Source organism: Manduca sexta, chromosome 1 (genome assembly GCF_014839805.1).
Source record: "Manduca sexta isolate Smith_Timp_Sample1 chromosome 1, JHU_Msex_v1.0, whole genome shotgun sequence".
Classification (NCBI taxonomy): Eukaryota; Metazoa; Arthropoda; class Insecta; order Lepidoptera; family Sphingidae; genus Manduca; species Manduca sexta.
In genome coordinates, this window is record NC_051115.1 from 3,277,338 (window position 1) to 3,296,353 (window position 19,016).

The following is a 19,016-nucleotide window of genomic DNA, read 5'->3' on the forward strand; positions in this document are numbered from 1 at the left end:
GCTATCCAACACAAAAAGAATTATTCAGTTCAAACTCCTAGTTTCTGAGATTAGCCATTACTGCTCTGCTCCTATTGGTCATAGCGTGATGATATATAGTCTATAGCACTTCGCGAACAAAGGGCTATCCAATACAAAATGATTTTTTTAGTTCGAACCGGTAGTTCCTGAGATTAGCCATTACTGCTCCGCTCCTATTGGGTATAGCGTGATGATATATAGCCTATAGCACTCCACGAATAAAAGGCTATCCAACGCAAAAAGAATTTTTCAGTTTGGACCGGTAGTTCCTGAGATTAACCATTACTGCTCCGCTCTTATCGGGTATAGCGTGATGATATATAGCCTATAGCTCTCCACGAACAAAGGGCTATCCAAGGCAAAAAGATTTTTTTAGTTCGGACCGGTAGTTCCTGAGATTAGGCATTACTGCTCCGCTCCTATTGGGTATAGCGTGATGATATATAGCCTATAGCACTCCACGAACATAGGGCTATCCAACGCAAAAAGATTTTTTCAGTTTGGACCGGTAGTTCCTGAGATTAGCGCGTTCAAACAAACAAACAAACAAACAAACTCTTCAGCTTTATATAATAGTAGTATATAGATTAAATATGTACGTCGTATAAATTCAAAATTAGAAGAAATCATTGAAATCTGGTCAAAATATACAACTTACAAGCCATTGAAATTAGGTAGTAGGGGTGAATGTCAACAGAAAGAGACGAAATACTTGTATGTGACGTCATCGGGATTTTCGATCCGTGCGAAAGAAAGAGATGGAGTGATATCCCCACTTCGCACCCTTTTCTGCATGTAGCAATATTTGAAATATGAATTACTGCCCCATTTCTTATCGAATTTTAATGCTGTTTTCACAGAACATTTTTTTGTACTAATTGCTGTTATTTATTAAAAATGCATACAATCAAACATGGTCGAATACCTTATTTGTCGCAACGACATCACTTTCAGTCAGAAATACTCACACACGCCGTATTCGCACTAAATAAGGTGATCAAAAAATCTAAAAATTAAACTAATTTAGGTGAAAACGTTAATTTTTTCAAGGTCGCACACAGAAATGAGTTTATTGACAATTTCCACAAATTAACAATTTTGGAATAGGTCATTATTTTCTTTAAGAGTTGGGTTTCCTTTTGGAGAATATCATCTGTCGCTATTGCTCGTTAGTCAACACTCTATTGGACCTCACTTTACTAACCATCAGATACAGTAGAGTCACTTTTACGTGCTCTTATATAAAACTTTAACTGATTTCAGTAGTAAGTCAGCCGTACTTTTAAAGATAGTTTTATTTCAATGTCTAACATTCGTGTACATAAGAAATCAGAAAGACACAAAATAATTATTCAGTAATAGCTTCTTTTTAGGATTCCGTACTGCAAATAAATCTTTTATTGTATCACTTTGTCCATCTATATGTCCCTTTTTCTCAGGAACCCGTAGAGGTATCAATTTGCATTTTATGTCAAATACTTGGACATATGCCGTCTTATTACAAAAAGCGAAATAAACCTTAGCCTAAACCTGTACTAACAAAACCAGGCTTATCTGGGAAACCATGGTTTAAATTTGTCCGTATTACAAAACTCATAAAAACCGTAGACTTCTTAGTACCGCCATTTGAACCATGGCCTACATATAAACCACAGACAAATACAAACAACATTCGTTCAATACGACATCATTTAATCGCAACGTTCCATATACCCCAAAAAAGAAAACGTTTGCATACAATGTTAATGATTAAATAATGTTTAGGAGTATTAAAAATATTAAGCCTTGGTTATTTTGCTCCAAGATCAACAATAGTTGTAACTTCGATTGCAGTTTTGTTTAGGTTTCAAGTTTTAACTAATGTTGTATTAGCTGGTAATACATCAAAATGCGTGTTACGAAACGTAAGCTTCCCGCGCGTTATATGAAACCATAACATTAAACAAAACTATTGCGGTGACTATTGCAAATAGCTTTGAAATTTATTATCACTGTCTTATTGTATAGAACAATTGACTCTTTGTAATATTGTGATGAATCAACGAAAAAAAAAGATCTGAAAATTGGAGTACTGAGTCGAGTCTATTGAGTCGGCGTGGCGTTTCCAGTAGCTCAACGGCTTCAATATCCTCAATATCGACTGAATCTACCACGTTAATATCCATTCTCGATAAAAAATAAAACAAGACAATGAAACAGACGCCAATTTAAGAGATAATCTGACAAATGATTTGAAATGTGATTTGACATTTACGATTTAGACCATCGTCAAACCAGGGGTCGCCGAGGTTTAGCATTAGACCATCAAATAGTCCATGGTTTATCGTTAAACCACTTTTTGTAATACCATTTTTATATAAACCGTAATTTGCATAGGTTTAAACCAGAGTTTTTAGTTAAACCTCGTTTTATAATAAGACGGATGGTGTCTTTCAGCTGTGAAAAAATCAAACTTGTAAGTCAATGCGATCAAAAGATATGAGCGTTTATGACGCATATGCGATTTCACATCCTATACCTTACCTTACCTATAGAGTATGTATCTCTCGTTAATCTAGAAACATAGAAGTCAAGAAACAATGTCTTACAGCACATATAAAGGAAATAATCTGAAAACCGTAAATATGTGTTATAATAACAAAAATAACAAAAGAAAACCGACTCTAAAAACCGCTACAATCCAAAAAAATATAAAACTTTACACACAAGGAGCCTTAGCCAAGTTGGACGTGTAACGGACTGCCGAGACGAATGTTCGTACTTCGCAGGTTACTTTCAACAATCTTATAGAGAACTGTTTGTTTATTGTTTTGAATGACGAGACGGGCTTGCCGTTCAGCTGATAGTAAGCGATACGACCGCCCAGACCATAAAAACACCACCCAATACCTTGGATTAGAAACTGTTGTTTGGTATTCTACTACGCTCGCCATCCTGAGACATGATGTGTTAATTATTATGTTCAGTAGTTACTGGGTACAATGTTCAAACCTACAACAGTGACTACTGCTTGACAGAAATAGACATTGCAGTGGTACCTACCCAGGCGGACTCGCATATATGAGACCTAAGAGTGATTTGTGGGTTTTCTCACGATGTTTCCCTTCACCGTTAAAGCAAGCGATAATAGGGGGCCGGCCTATGTTTGATTTTGTTCATTATTCTATATGTAATGGTTAATAATACGAAAAATAAGCACTCCTGCGAAAATTGCATAAAAATTGGTTAAAAAATGGGCTAGTAATTCATATGTCAAGTATTGTGACGTGCAGAAGTGGGCGCGTTGTGGGGATATCGCTTCATCTTTTTCTTTCGCACGCGTCGTAATTCCCGATGACGTCAAATGTGGGTATTTCGTCTCTTTTCTGTTTCTTGTTAATTACCCCTTCCACCGACATTCAAAGACTTATAACTTGTTGATTTTTTACCGGATTTTAATAATTTCTTCTGTATTATAATTTATATAACGTAAATATTGGATAATAGTAAAGAACAAAAATGAGTCCGGTACCCTATTCACAAATACACACATAACTTCAGAAAAGTCAGTGTGTGGGTTTTGAACCTGCGGACATTTGTTTCGGCAGTCCCTTCTATTAGATTACGTGCTATCGCCTCTTGATAAGTTATTGCAATCAATTACTTTCAATTAAATAATCTTAATAGGTTCGGGTTTGGATTTAATGATAAGGTGCATCTATCTCGACTTGGTGACGCTAACGATATATAATCAATCGATTAACTAAATCATAAATATAGGGTGTTAAAGACAATGTAACTACTGGACATAATAAGACTTAACATCTCATGTCTCAGGATGGTGAGCGCAATGAAATACCAATACTTTGTAATTCAAGGTTGGTGTTTCTACTGTTTGTGGATCGTATCGCTTACCACCAGACGAACGACAAGTCTAGTCATTCAAAACAATAAAAGTAACGTAACATCTCAAACAAACCGCACCTTTAGAACTAAAATATCCTAACTAAAAATTCCTAGGGATAAAAATCGTGTGTTAACTATTGCCAGATGTCCTGGTTATGGACGTAGCAGTAATATCTAAGAGGCTCACGTGATCTGTGAATCCCGTATGGCCTTGTGTGGACCCCAGCAGTGGAATAACCGCGCCCTAATGAAAAATAGGATAGTATAACCAAGAAAATAAAACCCTAGTTTCAGCCACATTCTTTTTACGTGCGGTAAGGACACTGCACCTGATGGTAAGTGGAGTGGAGTCCAGTAGAATGGCGACTGATGAAAGATAATAAGCCCTCGACAGTAAGAATTCGAGAACGCGTCACTTACATGGGCCACGATGGCGGGTTTTAACACTTTGTGTACGGTTGCTGGCCGGATATAAATATATCCTACCACCACACCGCTGTAGAGGAACAGATGGTTGCGGTTCCTCTATGGAAGGGGGAAGATTCCCAGTCAGGCAGGTGTTGCGACTGACCGGCCGCGGCCCCTCCTTCAGTTCCTATTAGGAGATGGTATAGGTATATGCAACGCGTCGCTCAAATTGTGCAAGCGTGATTCAGGATCGACGTCGCCATCTATCGTGATTGCTGTGTGATATCACTGTAGTTGCGTCACTGCATCGATCCTCTTGCAGTTCCGGCGATGTTGACAAGATGGCGGTATATGCACTAATTGTACCGCCACAGTTTTAAAGTTAACACCACTATAAGAATATGTTTATGGGCGGTCGTATCGCTTACCATCAGGCGAACGGCAAGCTCGTCTCGTCATTCAAAGCAATAAATAAATTAGCTCCATATTTTACCGCAGGTTTTTTATTTTTTTGGTCAGATGTACACCCTATATATAATAAAGCGTGCAGTTCTTATCGCTGTTTAAACTCACGTTTTCGAATTATATGAGTCATGTTACTTAATGCGGCGCACGCGAAACGCCGCACGAATCATATTTTTAGATTTTATCTTTTCGAAAATTACTAAACGTTTAGAAAATTTGATTAAATATCATATGTGCAATTTTTTTTTACAAAATATCCTCTTGTTAGTACTATTTGTTGTTACGTATACAGGATCATTTTGACATTGCGTTACTAAATGAAACCACATACTGGTCTTCACCTTTGCTGACATTGTGCCAGAAATCATCCATTAATAACTAATATTTTCACCAAAAATCCTAGATTTAGTTTTCTGATTTTTTTATAATTTTATAATTTTATGCGAATATGGCGTGTGTGAGTGTATTTCTGACTGAAAGTATGATGTTGCCACTGCGATGAATTCTCTAAGACCTCTAAGTAATATTGCATTAGGCAGCATAAAATAAAATTACTCTTTATTAATATTTATTTTGTTCGAAACCTACTCTTATTTATTTTACGTCTTAGACGTAAATAACTTATTATAAAGTGTGGTTTCTAAGTAGACAAGTATGTGGTTTCATTTAGTAACGCAATGTCAAAATGACCCTGTATAATAATGTGCAAATCCACACATTTAAATACTCTATAATCCAACACAGCGGGGATTCGTTATATTTTTAGCTTAATTAATGTTATTGCTAGCGATTAATAGAAAAAACTAATTCTAATATTAATTAATATCGAAGATAAAGAGCTTAGCATGCTTAGTAGCCCATAATCAAAATTGTACTTTAATTCAATTGTATTTACTAGTGGTAGGTCTCTCATATGTGAGAGTCCGCCTGGGTGCACCACCGCAATGTCTATTTCTGTCAAGCAGTATGTAGTCACTGTTGTAGGTTTGAAGGACATTGTAGCCAGTGTAACTACTGGACATAATAAGACTTAACATCTCATGTCTCAAGACGGCGAGCGCAGTGGAATACCAATCAATACTTTGTAATTCAAGGTGTTGGTGTTTCTACTGTTTATGGATCGTATCGCTTACCATCAGGCGAACGGAGAGCTCGTCTCACAGACAGACAGACAGACAGTCTCTTCAACTGCAAAAGGAAATTAAATAAGAAGTAGATCAAACCAAACCTAACCCAAAACTACTACTGAATAAGTTACATAAAATCAAAATTCGAAATTTCGATTACTTGGATGATATACTTATTCCAGTTACTTTAGTTCACAAACCAAACTACTTAACCGATTTTAGAAATATTGCTGTGAGACCAATCGGAGAGTATATCCTTTCAGAAAAAGAGAGATTTTTCCAAATCAGTTAATCAATGAGTTACAAAGTAACAAACATTAAAAAAATACACATCGAATTTATAACTTGCTCCGTTTTTCTTACTTTACTACCCACTGCTGAACACGGATCTCCTCTACTAGTAAGAGGCCTTAGTCCATCACGCTGGCCTAGTGCAGACAGACTTCACACACCCTTAAAATTCTTATAGAGATCTCAGGTATGCAGGTTTCCTCACGACGTTTTCCTTCACCGTTAAACCAAGCGATAATTTACAAAGAATACACACATAACTCCAGAAAAGTCAGAGCGCTGTTGGGTTTTGAGCCTGCGGATTCGTCACGGCAGTCCCTAGCTAACTAATCTTAGTTCATCCGCGAAGATGCGTTCCGCCACTTTTTGAGCGGGGATGTCGCGAGGTGTTGCGCTGTAGAGAGATTAATGCAAGCATCAGCTTCGATGCAATCCCTCGTATTGAATTTACTCATGCAGTTCACGCACTGCAAGCGATTAAGGAAACGGGGCGCATCTTCGTGGATCAAATTATTACATTAACTACCTAAATGAACTGCTCTAAACAACAATAAAATACCAATTGTATTTTTTTTCTCTCCTCTCTTTATCATGTACTGTATTTACCTTAAACTGATTTTGAAAAGAGCAACACCTGTTCTTGACCGTTCTCTGGTGAGAACTGCACGGACTGGTAGATTGAATCCAAATAATGTATAACATTTTACAGATTCAAATAAATCGTTTACATCACAAAAGAATTAATAAACCCACGGAACCAAAAATTCATTTCTTTACGGATTATTTTAAATCCTCTTTATCAATTTAGTATAAATTGTTTGCCGCAGGCGCGTTCGTTAACACAATAAGATGGCGTTTGGCGCAGTAGTAGTCCTGACCTTGTTGGCTTCGGCTTACGGTAAGTTATATAATATCAGCTTTTACTTGCGGCTTCGTCCGTATAAAAATAATTTCCCGATGATACAATGCCTGTAGCATTAAAGAGTAATGTACCTTTATTTATTTTACTTCTTCAGGCGCATAAAAACGATTTTCCGTGATAAAGGCCTCAGGAGTAATGTAGCCTTTTTATTGCTTTGAATGACGAGACGAGCTTGCCGTTCAGGCGAACGGCAAGCTCGTCTCGTCATTCAAAGAAATTAAAAACAAAATAAGGACCATATTTCTTATCAATCTCACGTTTCCTTGTTCATATGTTTATAGCATTGAAGTGGGAGACATTCGAAGCAATATAATAAAATTGTATTTAATGCTAACTTTTGCTCAGTTTCGACTGCATGAAAAGTTTTCCGGGGGTTAGAAAGAGTTGATCCTTACAACTGGCCCTATTGATTGATGGTATAAAAGAACAAGGTGTTATTTTTTTCGGATATAAACCGGATCAATTCCCGGATGTGGCAAGCGTATTTTCAAAAGTCTAAATGCAGTGTCGCTCTTCTTTAAAAATAAAGGAATGTCTCTTTTGAGTAAAATTTTCCATCTCCAGTAATTAGAGTATTTTCCCTCCGGTTTCCGATTCATTTTAGATGACGAGAGGAGCTTGTTCGCCTGATGGTAAGCGATACGATCCGTAATCAGTAGAAACACCAACACCTTGAATTACATTATTTAATATTCCACTGCGCTTGTCTGAGACATGAGATGTTAATTATGTCTAGTAGTTACACTGGCTACAATGTACATCAAACTGGAACACAACAATGACAGTTGCTTGGTGGCAGAAATAGAAATTGCGGTGGTACCTACCCAGACTCTCACATATGAAAGACCTACCACCAGTATAATTGTAATAAAACTATTTTTCGGATTATATCGCCGTTGTTTATATTAATTTGCTCACGTTTCGAAGACTACAACCTTAACATCACAGGGCTATGGTGTTGATCGTCAGAAAAGTCAAAGTACAATATCTACCTACATTTTACAATCATACAATAGGGTTTTTGACTATGCTCGATTTTGTTCATTATTTATATGTAACAGCAATCAGTACAATAATAAATCCTTCTGTGAAAAATGCATTAAAATTCGATAAGAAATGAGTCAGTAATTCAAATTTCAAATATTGCTACGTGCTGGAGTGTGTGGAGTTGAGATATCGCTCCATCTCTTTCTTTCGCACGCATCGTAAAGCCCGCTGACGTCACATGAAAGTATTTCGTCTCTTTTCTGTTTTTTGACACTCACCTCTACTACCCAATTTCATACATAAATACATACATAACATCACGCATTTTATCCCCGAAGGGGTATGCAGAGGCGCAACTAGGGCACCCATGTTCCATCCCATGATGTGATAGGGGGCGAGCCTAACGCCATATCGGGCACAAATTCCAGACTCCGGGCTGATACTGAGCAGAAAAACCCAAATATCACTTTGCCCGACCCGGGATTCGAACCCAGGACCTCAGAGTGCTATTGTACCGGACATGCAATACAACTACGCCATCGAGGCAGTACCTAATTTCAATGGCTTATAACTTGTATATTTTTCACCAGACTTCAATAATTTCTTCTGTTTTAAAATTTATACGACGTGCATTTATAAAAGTTATAATTAAGAATAAGTTAAACACCCTATTGTATATTTCAAATAAATTTTTTAGAAGATCATTAAAACCCATTCTCCAGCCTTCCCCTCCGATGCTGTCTTCTCCAAATTCGATGACAGCGGCCCCCGCTATGACTACGTCGAGGACGATGCTGGCCAACTCCATCTTGAAGACCACTGGATCAAAATGAGCGACCTGGCCCGCATGGCAAGATACAATCCTGACAACTCCAATAGATATCACCTTTTCACCAGGTACGGTTTTTTACACGTAATAATATAATATAATATTTATTAGTCACCAAAAGACATACATGAAATAGGTACGATAGATACTTGCTAACTGCACTAGTTAGTTACTCTAACTGTGTTGCAGTTAACAGCGCCCACCTCCGAAAGGAACATAGTTAAAAATGATTAAGAACAGGAATAATAATTTAAAGCAAATAAATAGTTAAAATAAATAAATTTAAAAGAAGGTAATCGTTACAAAATAAAATATAAAATTAACAATGAAAACCGTGTTGAATGTAAGATGTAACGTGTAGGACAAAGTGACCCCACTACAGCTGATTTTAAGGAATAGGTTCCAATAGAATTTCGACTGACGAGAGATGATTACTCCTCGATATAACACTATGATGTAACGAAAGTGGCCTTAGTTTAAATGCTGTTCACGCACACATTACTAAAAGTATTGTATGCGTAAAACAGACAAAATTTATTTATGTGTGAGTTTATCAACAGAAAACGGTATGTTTGTTGCACCTATATATTAGTTATTAGTTTTTGCCGTTTCGCCAGCGCAAGAGTTATCAGGTATAAAAGTCCCTATATATTTGCCAGAGGTAGAAAGTAGCCTGTTCTTCACAGGGTCTCAAATTATTTTCATACCGATTTTCATCGAATTCCGTTGGGTAATTTTTGAGTTTATCGCGTCCAGACACATGCAAAGGGGGACTTTATTTTAAAATATATTTTCTAGAGTTTATTGAGAGAAAAAATTCCGTCATTAATGTTGCGTAACTTAACCATTTACACAGCGCACGCAAGGGAAGCTCTCAAAAGAAATAAATGTTCACAGTTTTTGCAACATTTTTCGTTGAAGCTCCGCTCCTATCGTTTATTGCATGATTTAATATAGCCTATAGCCACCCTCGATAAATGTGCTATCCAACACAAAAATATTTTTTTCTGAACCAGTAGTTCCTGAGATTAGCCCGTTCAAACAAACTTCAGCTTTATATAATAGTAAGATAGTTAAAAGTGACAGATTTTAGTTCGTGGCAATAAATATGTAGCGGTGTAAGGTTGCCGCCACTATAGAATAGATGGTTACGTTCCTTTATAAAAGGAAGAGATCTCCAGTCAGGCAGATGTAGTGACCGGCCGCGGCCTCTCCGACGGTTCCTATTCAGGGGTGGTATATATACTGCGTCGCGCATATTCTGCAATCGCAACTCAGTATCGTCTATCGCCATCTAGCGTGATTTTTGTGCGATATCACTACAGTTGTGTCAATAACATATCAGTCTTCTCGCAGTTCCATCGATATTGACGAGATGGCGTTGTATACTAATTATACCGCCACAAGTAGATTGCGCGTTCTTTCTGGATGGTCTAAGCTGGTGTAGCTAATGCGAGGGTCTAAGTAGGACCTTCCGGACCGATGATCGAAGGAAATTAAAGTATCTATGCCAAGGTATATGGCATAGATACTTTAATATAGCACTAACAAGAGTCGAGTCCCTCGCCAGTCGACCCAAATATGCCTTTTTGAAACAAATTTCCAATCAGCAAATCTGTTTCACAATTAACATCGGTTTAACATATTGAATGCCGCTTTCGACAGGTCCATCTGGAAATCTTTGGGAAAGGCCTATGTTGAGCAGTGGACTTTATGTGGCTGATATAATAATATCAGCCTTGTATTATATACTTGCCCATTGCTGAGTACGGGCCTCCTCTACTACTGAGAGGGATTAGGCCTTAGTCCACCACGCTGGCCTAGTGCGGATTGGTAGACTTCACACACCCTCGAAATTCCTTTAGAGAACTTCTCAGGTATGCAGGTTTCCTCATAATGTTTTCCTTCACCGTTAAAGCAAGCGATAATTCACAAAGAATACACACATAATTTTTTTGAAAAATCAGAGGTGTGTGCCCTTGGGATTTGAACCTGCGGACATTCGTCTCGGCAGACCGTTCCACAACCAACTAGGCTATCGCCGCTTTTTTTATGTGTGACTGATGATGATGTTGAAATCTGCTTCAGGGCTAACCCTTCAAGGAGTCAAGTCCTGGTCCGCAACAACGTCAACAGCATCATCAACTCCAACTTTATTGCGGGACGACGCACCATCGTCCTGATGCATGGCTTCGCTGGATCCGCTACCTCAAACTTCAACTCGGTTTTGGTGCCAGGTATACCTTATATCAGCCCTGTAGTATATACTGTCCCATTGTTGGGTCTCCTGTACTGAGAGGGATTAGGTCTTAGTCCACCACGCTGTAGTGGGGATTGGTAGACTTCACAGAGACAAAATTTCTATAAATTCTCAGGTATGCAGGTTTCCTCACGATGTTTCCCGTCACCGTTAAAGCAAGCGATATTCATAAAGGATACACACATAATTTTAGTAAAAGTCAGAGGTGTATACCCTTGGGATTTGAACCTGCGAACATTTGTCTCGGCAGTCCGTTCCACATCCAACTAGGCTATCGCCGCTTTTTTGCCAGGTATACCTATTATTCTTTAACTAGACGGGTTCGAACATATGTCTCAGAAATGACTGCTTCAGTGCTGTAGTTGTACTGCCTGGTACGGCAGCGCCCTGAGGTCCTGGGTTCCCAGGTCAGCCAAAGCGATATTTTGGGTATATCTGCTTAGTATCAGCCCGAAGTAAGGAATTTGTGTCCGATATGGCGATAGGCTCGCTTATCACATCATGAGATGGAATATGCTAAAAGTAAATGCCCTAGTTGCGCCTCTGCCTACCCCTACTAGAATCTAAGCGTAATGCGTAGTTCTTTATTTAAAACCGAAATAATAATCATCATCAGCAGCCGCAGGACGTCCACTGCTGAACATGGACCTCCTCCAAAGATTTCCAGATCGAGCTTTTGTAAGCAGCCCGCATCCAGCGACCTCCTGCTACTTTTATGGAACGCCGCGGATAGTAGAGGGATCTTACCCGGGGATTCTTAGCACCACCTACTCCGGCGTTACCATAACCGCTGTTGAGGCCAGGAAAAGCGAAGCTGCCGGGGACTGAGGCCGGAGGTTTTTGACGGATATCCTTTAGGGAATACTGAAATAACTAATAATTACTAAAAGCGGCGATAGCCTAGTTGGCCGTGGAACGGACTGCCGAGATGAATGTCCGCAGGTTCAAATCCCAAGCGCACACACCTCTGACTTTTCTTAAATCATGTGTGTATTCTTTGTGAACTTATCGTTCGCTTTAACGGCGAAGGAAAACATCGTGAGGAAACCTGCACACTGAGAAGTTCTCTATAGGAATTTCGAAGGTGTGTGAAGTCTACCAATCCGCACTAGGCCAGCGTGGTGGACTAAGGCCTAATCCCTCTCAGAAGTAGAGGAGGCCCGTGCTCAGCAGTGGGCAAGTATATAATACAGGGCTGATATTATTATTAATAATTATTGGCAAGGATAAACACCTCGATATTTCGGGAAAATCCAAACGTATAGTAACCACGAATTAAATTGTTTTCTTTCTAGCTTTCCTTGCCGCTCAGGATGTAAACGTCATTGTTGTGGACTGGAGCTCAGGGTCGGCGTGGGGCCCCAATGCTAGGCAGGCAGGTGAGTTATTGGATTCAAAACCCTTCATAACGTATGTAAGTCCAGGATTAGATTCTGAATATCAGCCCTGGATCTAGGGGGAGGCAAGCTGGATTCTATACCCAAGCACCAAATTTAAGGGGTTGTAAATTCGAACTTGGTAGACGAATACACAGCTCATTAACGCAACTGACAACTGAGACGTCCAATACAGTAAATACATAATTTATATCCTCGGGGCGTGAACTGACTATAGAAGCAAAAATATAATGGACGACATTTTCCAGATTTTGCCTCGTCTTTTATTGCTTTGAATGACGAGACGTTGCCGTTCGCCTGATGGTAAGCGATACGATCCATAAACAGTAGAAACACCAACACCTTGAATTACAAAGTATTGTTTGGTATTCCTCGAAAAAATGCGAGATCTGGGCTGTATATTCTTTAAACGGCATGTGTCGATTGAAAAGTAAACTCTCGTCAGTTGACATTGGATTCTAATCTTACTGTCAAGTGCAATGAGGTCATTTTACAGTGCTCAAAAGTATAAGTAGACGGATCCTCGCACTAGAGATTATAATACCAGCCCTGAAATGCTGATGTGATTAGCACCGGCCTCTTTTACTAATAAGGTCTAGGCCTTAGTACACCACCCCGTAGTGCGGGCAGACCATTGATGTATATTCTATAGACACGAACGTCCATATAAACTATTTGTTCAAAATCTGAACTAAAATGGCCACCGAAATGTCACTGTCATAATCTATTTATTCACTTGAAAAACTTATTTGACTAATATTTTTAATTCAAATCCTGGTTTACACTTAGACTCGAGTTCTTATATCATGAGCGTCACTCCGTACACAACCACAAGCGGTCAATATTAACCATACTAAAATCAGTTTGAATGGATTGTAGTTCAATATAGTTGAACACAGTGAATGTTTGGAATGCCAAATCTAGTACGTAGTACATATATGTCGATGACATGAATATTATAAACATCACATAAAGATCCTATAGGATATTTATTGAAAAGTTTTAAGTATTTTATTCATTATTACATTATCCCACTAATTTTATGTTATATCTATATATATAAAAGAAAGTTGTGTTAGTTACACTATTTATAATTCAAGAACGGCTACTATCCTGGGAAAATACTTATATAGTAGGACTTTTATCCCGGAAAACGCCTTCACGCGGGCGAAGCCGCAACCAAAGCTAGTTAGTAATAAAATACGCACACCAAACAACTTAAACTAATAACAAAATTGAAATAGAGCATCATTCCAACCATATAATTACACTCTGAATGACTCCTGCAGGTCAAGCCGCAGGCCGCTTCATCACTTGGCTGAACGAAGTTAGTGGAGCGACTCCTAACAACTACCACATTGCCGGCTACAGTGTGGGCGGTCATGGAGCTGGTATTATAGCCAGGACTATGGCTGGGAACGTGAGCTATGTCACTGGTAAGTTGTTGCAGTGTATGGATGGAAGGCTGGTCGAAATTGTGAATTATCACTTTCTTTAACGGTGAAGGAAAACATCGTGAGGAAACCTGCACACCTGAGAAGTTCTCTATAGGAAGTCTACCAATCCGCACTACAGCGTGGTGGACTAAGGCCTAATCCCTCTCAGTAGAGGAGGCCCGTGCTCAGCAGTAGGCAAGTATATAATATAGGGCTGATATTATTATGTGATATTTTACACCAAAATGGGTGTTTCGGTTTTATGGTATACAAAATTTTATCATGAATAATTATATTTCCAGCCATGGACCCAGCAGCCCGCTGGAACAATAGATGGCTCTTCCGTTCTGATGATGGCCTGTACACCGAAGTGATTCACACTAATGTGAACAACATCGGCTTCACGAACCCTCTGGGTCATGTCGACTTCTACCCTAATGGAGGGAGGAACATGCCTGGTTGTATCACCTCGTTATGTGATCATGAAAGGTACGTGTTGTGTTTACCAGTAGTGTAGCCTCCATACAACTCCTTCCTACCGGCTTTAGGTTTATTTACCTTTGTCTTAGTTTTCAAATTGGCCGCGATGTTTTAACTATAGCATATTTTTGTTGCCTTGTACCTATTGAAAAATTCTTCACCACTGGTGTTTACAGGGTCATTTTGACATTGCGTTACTAAAACCACATACTCGTCTTTGCTGACATTGTGCCAAAAATCATCTATTAATAACAAATATTTTCACCAAAAATTCTGGTTTTAGTTTTCGGATTTTTTTATCATTTTGTTGTTTAATGCGAATATGGCGTGCGTGATTGTATTTCTGACTAAAAGTATGTTTCACCACTTCGCATTACTCATGTCTTTGGAAACTTGATTTATCCTATCACATCATAGGTTTTTATCTTTGAAGATTCATGAATGAGTTTGTTGTTTTTGACTTGTTAGGTCATTCCACTACATGGCCGAGACCCTGAGGACTGGTGGGTTTACTGGCCGCAGGTGTGCCAACCTCCCTGATGCTCTCAATCAACGATGCAACGCTTCTGGAACCCTCAGCATGGGCGGCATCGCTCCGAAGACTGGGTGCGTATTAAATAAATCATAGAGGAGCAGTTTTTGCTTTTAAAATAGCATTACAAAGTATACAGTGTCAGAAATCATTTTTGGATTACTATCATTAACATTTATTTTTTATTTATTACGCACTAGCTGACCCGACCGACGTTGTCCCGTCTTAACTTTGAATTTGCAGCGCGCATTCTGTCAATCGCTGACAGTTATTTCAAACAATTGACAGTTATATAAAATTAATATATTCGTTAAGTTTTTAAAATTTTCAAATTTTACGCGCAATTTTATGAATTTTTTCTTTCATAAGAGCTTTGTCCTGACAATAACAAACACAACAAAAAAAATAGTGAAATCGGTCCAGCCGTTCACGCGTGATGGCGTGACCAAAGGAAATAGGGATTCATTTTTATATAAATAGATTAGAAATATAAACAATACTTATTTACCCACTGCGGGCCTCTTCCATAAGTTTCAATTTTATTGACAGTTATTAACAACTGATGTGGATATTCATTTCATTCCCATTTATTTCAGAGCATAGTGACTGTATTTGGTTGGCTTATATATTTAGGTGACGACACTTAGTCAAAAATAGTAAACCAGGCTCAAGATTCGTAATTTTTTAAGTCAATTGTAAAACGCTATTTTTTTGCAGGCTATCCGGCATCTTCCACTTGAGGACCAACGCCCGCCAACCTTTCTCTCAAGGCTGATTGACAAAATAATAAATTAATATTTAATTAAATTGCTTTTTATTTATAATCTGGATGGCATAGTTGATATTAAATAATATTAAGTCTTTAGTTTAATGTCCCTTCAGATGTAAGATAGTCATAAAATAAATACAATGCTTTATTCATCACGTAGGCGAACGTAGCACTTATGATAAGTCAAGGTACATGAGATTTAATTATTACTTAAATAAAGTCGCTTATATAACTAACTTAAAGACATTTTATATTGGACATATAATAAATGAAAGACTGAAGTAAACAAATAAGCTCGGGCTGGCAGGAAAGAGGAAATAAAAAAGATGTATATAATCTTAATAATAAAAGGATGACGCGGTCCTCACCGGTCAGGACGATAAGAGCCCTCTAGCTAATCTACTTTTCACTAGCTATCTAAGCAATGAAACCGTAGAAGCCATAGTTAAGTGCCGCATTAAGAAATGAATCTCATCTTTGAGTGAGAGTTCAAGTAGAGATTTAATGTAAATGAATTCTTTCTAACCGAAGTTAAGCCAGGATGGCCAATCTGAACGAAGATCAGACAGGAGATATTATAGTGTACGAGTGTGTGCAATACATAAGCACTCTCTGTTCCTCATAGTCCGGTGAGACATGACCGGAGAGATCAGCAGAACCAACGGCTTGACGTGCCGAGACACGGAGGTACCACACCCGATTTGCAACTGAGTAATTTTTAAGATGGAAAAACCCAGTCACAATTATTTTTGCACGACTCAAGATTCGAACCCAGGACGTCAGCGCGGAAGAAGTACTCGTACCGTGTATTACAAATACACCACCGATACAGTCAAATGTTTTAACCAGGTTGCAGACTGCATACTAACAACTTAACTGTTCCTTGAAAAATAAATGTATCAAAATAATTAACGTATATTGTATAGACACGAAAGTTCATATAAACTATTTGTTCAAAATCTGAACTAAAATGGCAAAACGTCACTGTTATAACCTATTTATTCACTTGAACAACAAATCATTTTACTTATTTGACTAATATTTTCTATTCACATCCAAGTTTACACTTTCGAGTTCTTATATCATGAGTGCCGCTCCGTACACACCCACAAGCTATTATATTGACCATGTTAAAGTCAGTTTGAATGGATTGCAGTTCAATTCAGTTGAACACAGTGAACGTTCGGAACGCTAAATCTAGTACGTAGTACATAATATGTATTAAAATATTACCTTCCGAATGAACTTGTCTTGGAGTTGGTAAATCTTCGCCGAAGCCGCACTGGAAAGATTTCCTCTCACGTAAAAGATATAAATACGGGAATTTTGGCTCTTCGCAACACGATCTTTACACAGCGTGTGAGAATTTACCTTTGTATTTGAACGGAATTGTGTTGAACTTATCTTTTATGTTTGCTTGTGACGTTGTGTTTTTTCTTTGAATGACTAGACTTGTCGTTCGCCTGATAGTAAGCGATATTTATAAACAGTAGAAACACTATCCTACACCTTGAACTACAAAGTAATGTTTGGTATTCCACTGCGCTCGCCATTCTGAGACATGAGATGTTAAGTCTTATTATATAGTTACACTGGCTACAATGTTCTTCAGACCGGAACACACCAGTGACTACACGCTGCTGCTTGGCGGCAGAAATAGACATTGCGGTGTTACTTACCCAGGCGGACTTTCACGTATGAGAGACCTACCACCAGTAGAGAAGATATTATTATGTAGAAATAAAAGCTTGAACACATACAGAATTTATTTTCATTTCCTGTTTTCCCAAAACGCAAGTCCTCAGTCGATGATACAATAAATGTGCAATGAAAAATACGAAAAAGAAATCGACATGAAAAAGAAGTAGTTTTCGGATTTTATCGGGTTTTTTTGTATTTTATTTTTATATCGACGCTCTATGAAGTCCGCAATTGATAAACGTTCGGAAAAAGGCTCCAAACATTATCTTCGATGCAATATAGGTTTTTTTTTTTTTTTTTTTTCCTGTGTTTCGATTGAAGGTCTTATTGTTTAATACATTTGTATTTTTTGTTCAGTGTGGTCACTATTGTGATTCGATTCCTTTTCTGGGGGGGTGGGGTTACTGTCCCCCACCCCTAAGGTTGATTTATTTATTGGTATTTTGTTAGTCTCTGAATTCTGGATTCAATATAGGTAGATATTGTAATTTTGCCTTTTCAGACGAACAACTCAGTCCACACCTTTACCATGAAGCTACGAAATCTTAGAAACGTCGGGAGAAAATTTAAAGTTCCTAAAACATAATGGCGATTCATAGAGAACTATATAATGCCAGTGCCATATTTTAAAAATTAATTTTAAAATTCCGTTATTACCTACGTAGTCAAATTAGTAGGATAAAAAGTAGTCTATGTTTTAATCCATGACTTAATTTACCCGTGTACCAAATTTCATAGAAATCCGTTCAGTTGTTGCCACATTTACTTATAACGAACATAACAATTTACACAAACTTTCGCATTTATAAATATGATAATAAAAATTAAGATAACATTGAGTTTATTACTTTACAAGCGTGTGAAAAATTTACCCAAAAGATGTTTTAAGAAATACTTTTTAAGAAAATTGGACAATACTTTTTGAATCACTCTGTATAGGAATATATGCGCACCCTTTCTTACGGACCACATTCCGCGCATTGAGTATTACAACTTTATTATCCTTGAATTATTTAGAGGTTACCTTTTGAACTTTTGTGTTTTATTTCAAAAAGCCACACTTTATTACGCTAGTCTCGCGTTGAGTCAGTCTGTAGGTACCAATTTAATAACTATTTCTGTCACCAAGCATTGTGTTCGTGTTTGGTACAAAATTTCTAAGAGTCGTAGGTACCAACTAAGATGTTTTTATTACATAGATACGTTGTCCAAGCTCAATATTGGCAAGACGAGAGCAAGGTAGGCCCGACATTCACTTAGTCAACCTCCAACCACTGTAGCGGAAGTCGGCTTACTAACTTTTTTATTTTTATAAATATAATGTCTTCTTGTGTTTTTAGACGATGTACAAATTATACTCCAACTGTGAATGAAAAAAGCGTTTCATTCCATACGTAAGTAATAAGTATAAGTACACTATTTAACTAATAAATGCATTTTATTCGACTGTCATGGCGACCAGAGACCAATAAACTAGATGGCCACGGCGGTCCACGCTCGGGCCGT

The 19,016-nt window shown here is 38.0% G+C and overlaps 1 protein-coding gene across 1 annotated transcript; it reads left to right on the plus strand.

Annotated features, from left to right (window-relative positions):
* The first annotated feature begins 6,946 nt into the window (after window positions 1–6,946).
* On the plus strand, window positions 6,947–15,847 carry LOC115455337 (pancreatic lipase-related protein 2-like). The gene is made up of 8 exons (XM_037442884.1): window positions 6,947–7,095; window positions 8,829–9,003; window positions 11,024–11,172; window positions 12,491–12,574; window positions 13,882–14,028; window positions 14,331–14,517; window positions 14,977–15,114; window positions 15,758–15,847. Exons 1-8 carry the CDS (start codon window positions 7,047–7,049, stop codon window positions 15,813–15,815), a joined length of 987 nt encoding a protein of 328 aa, XP_037298781.1. The 5' UTR covers window positions 6,947–7,046; the 3' UTR covers window positions 15,816–15,847.
* The last annotated feature ends 3,169 nt before the right edge of the window (window positions 15,848–19,016 follow it).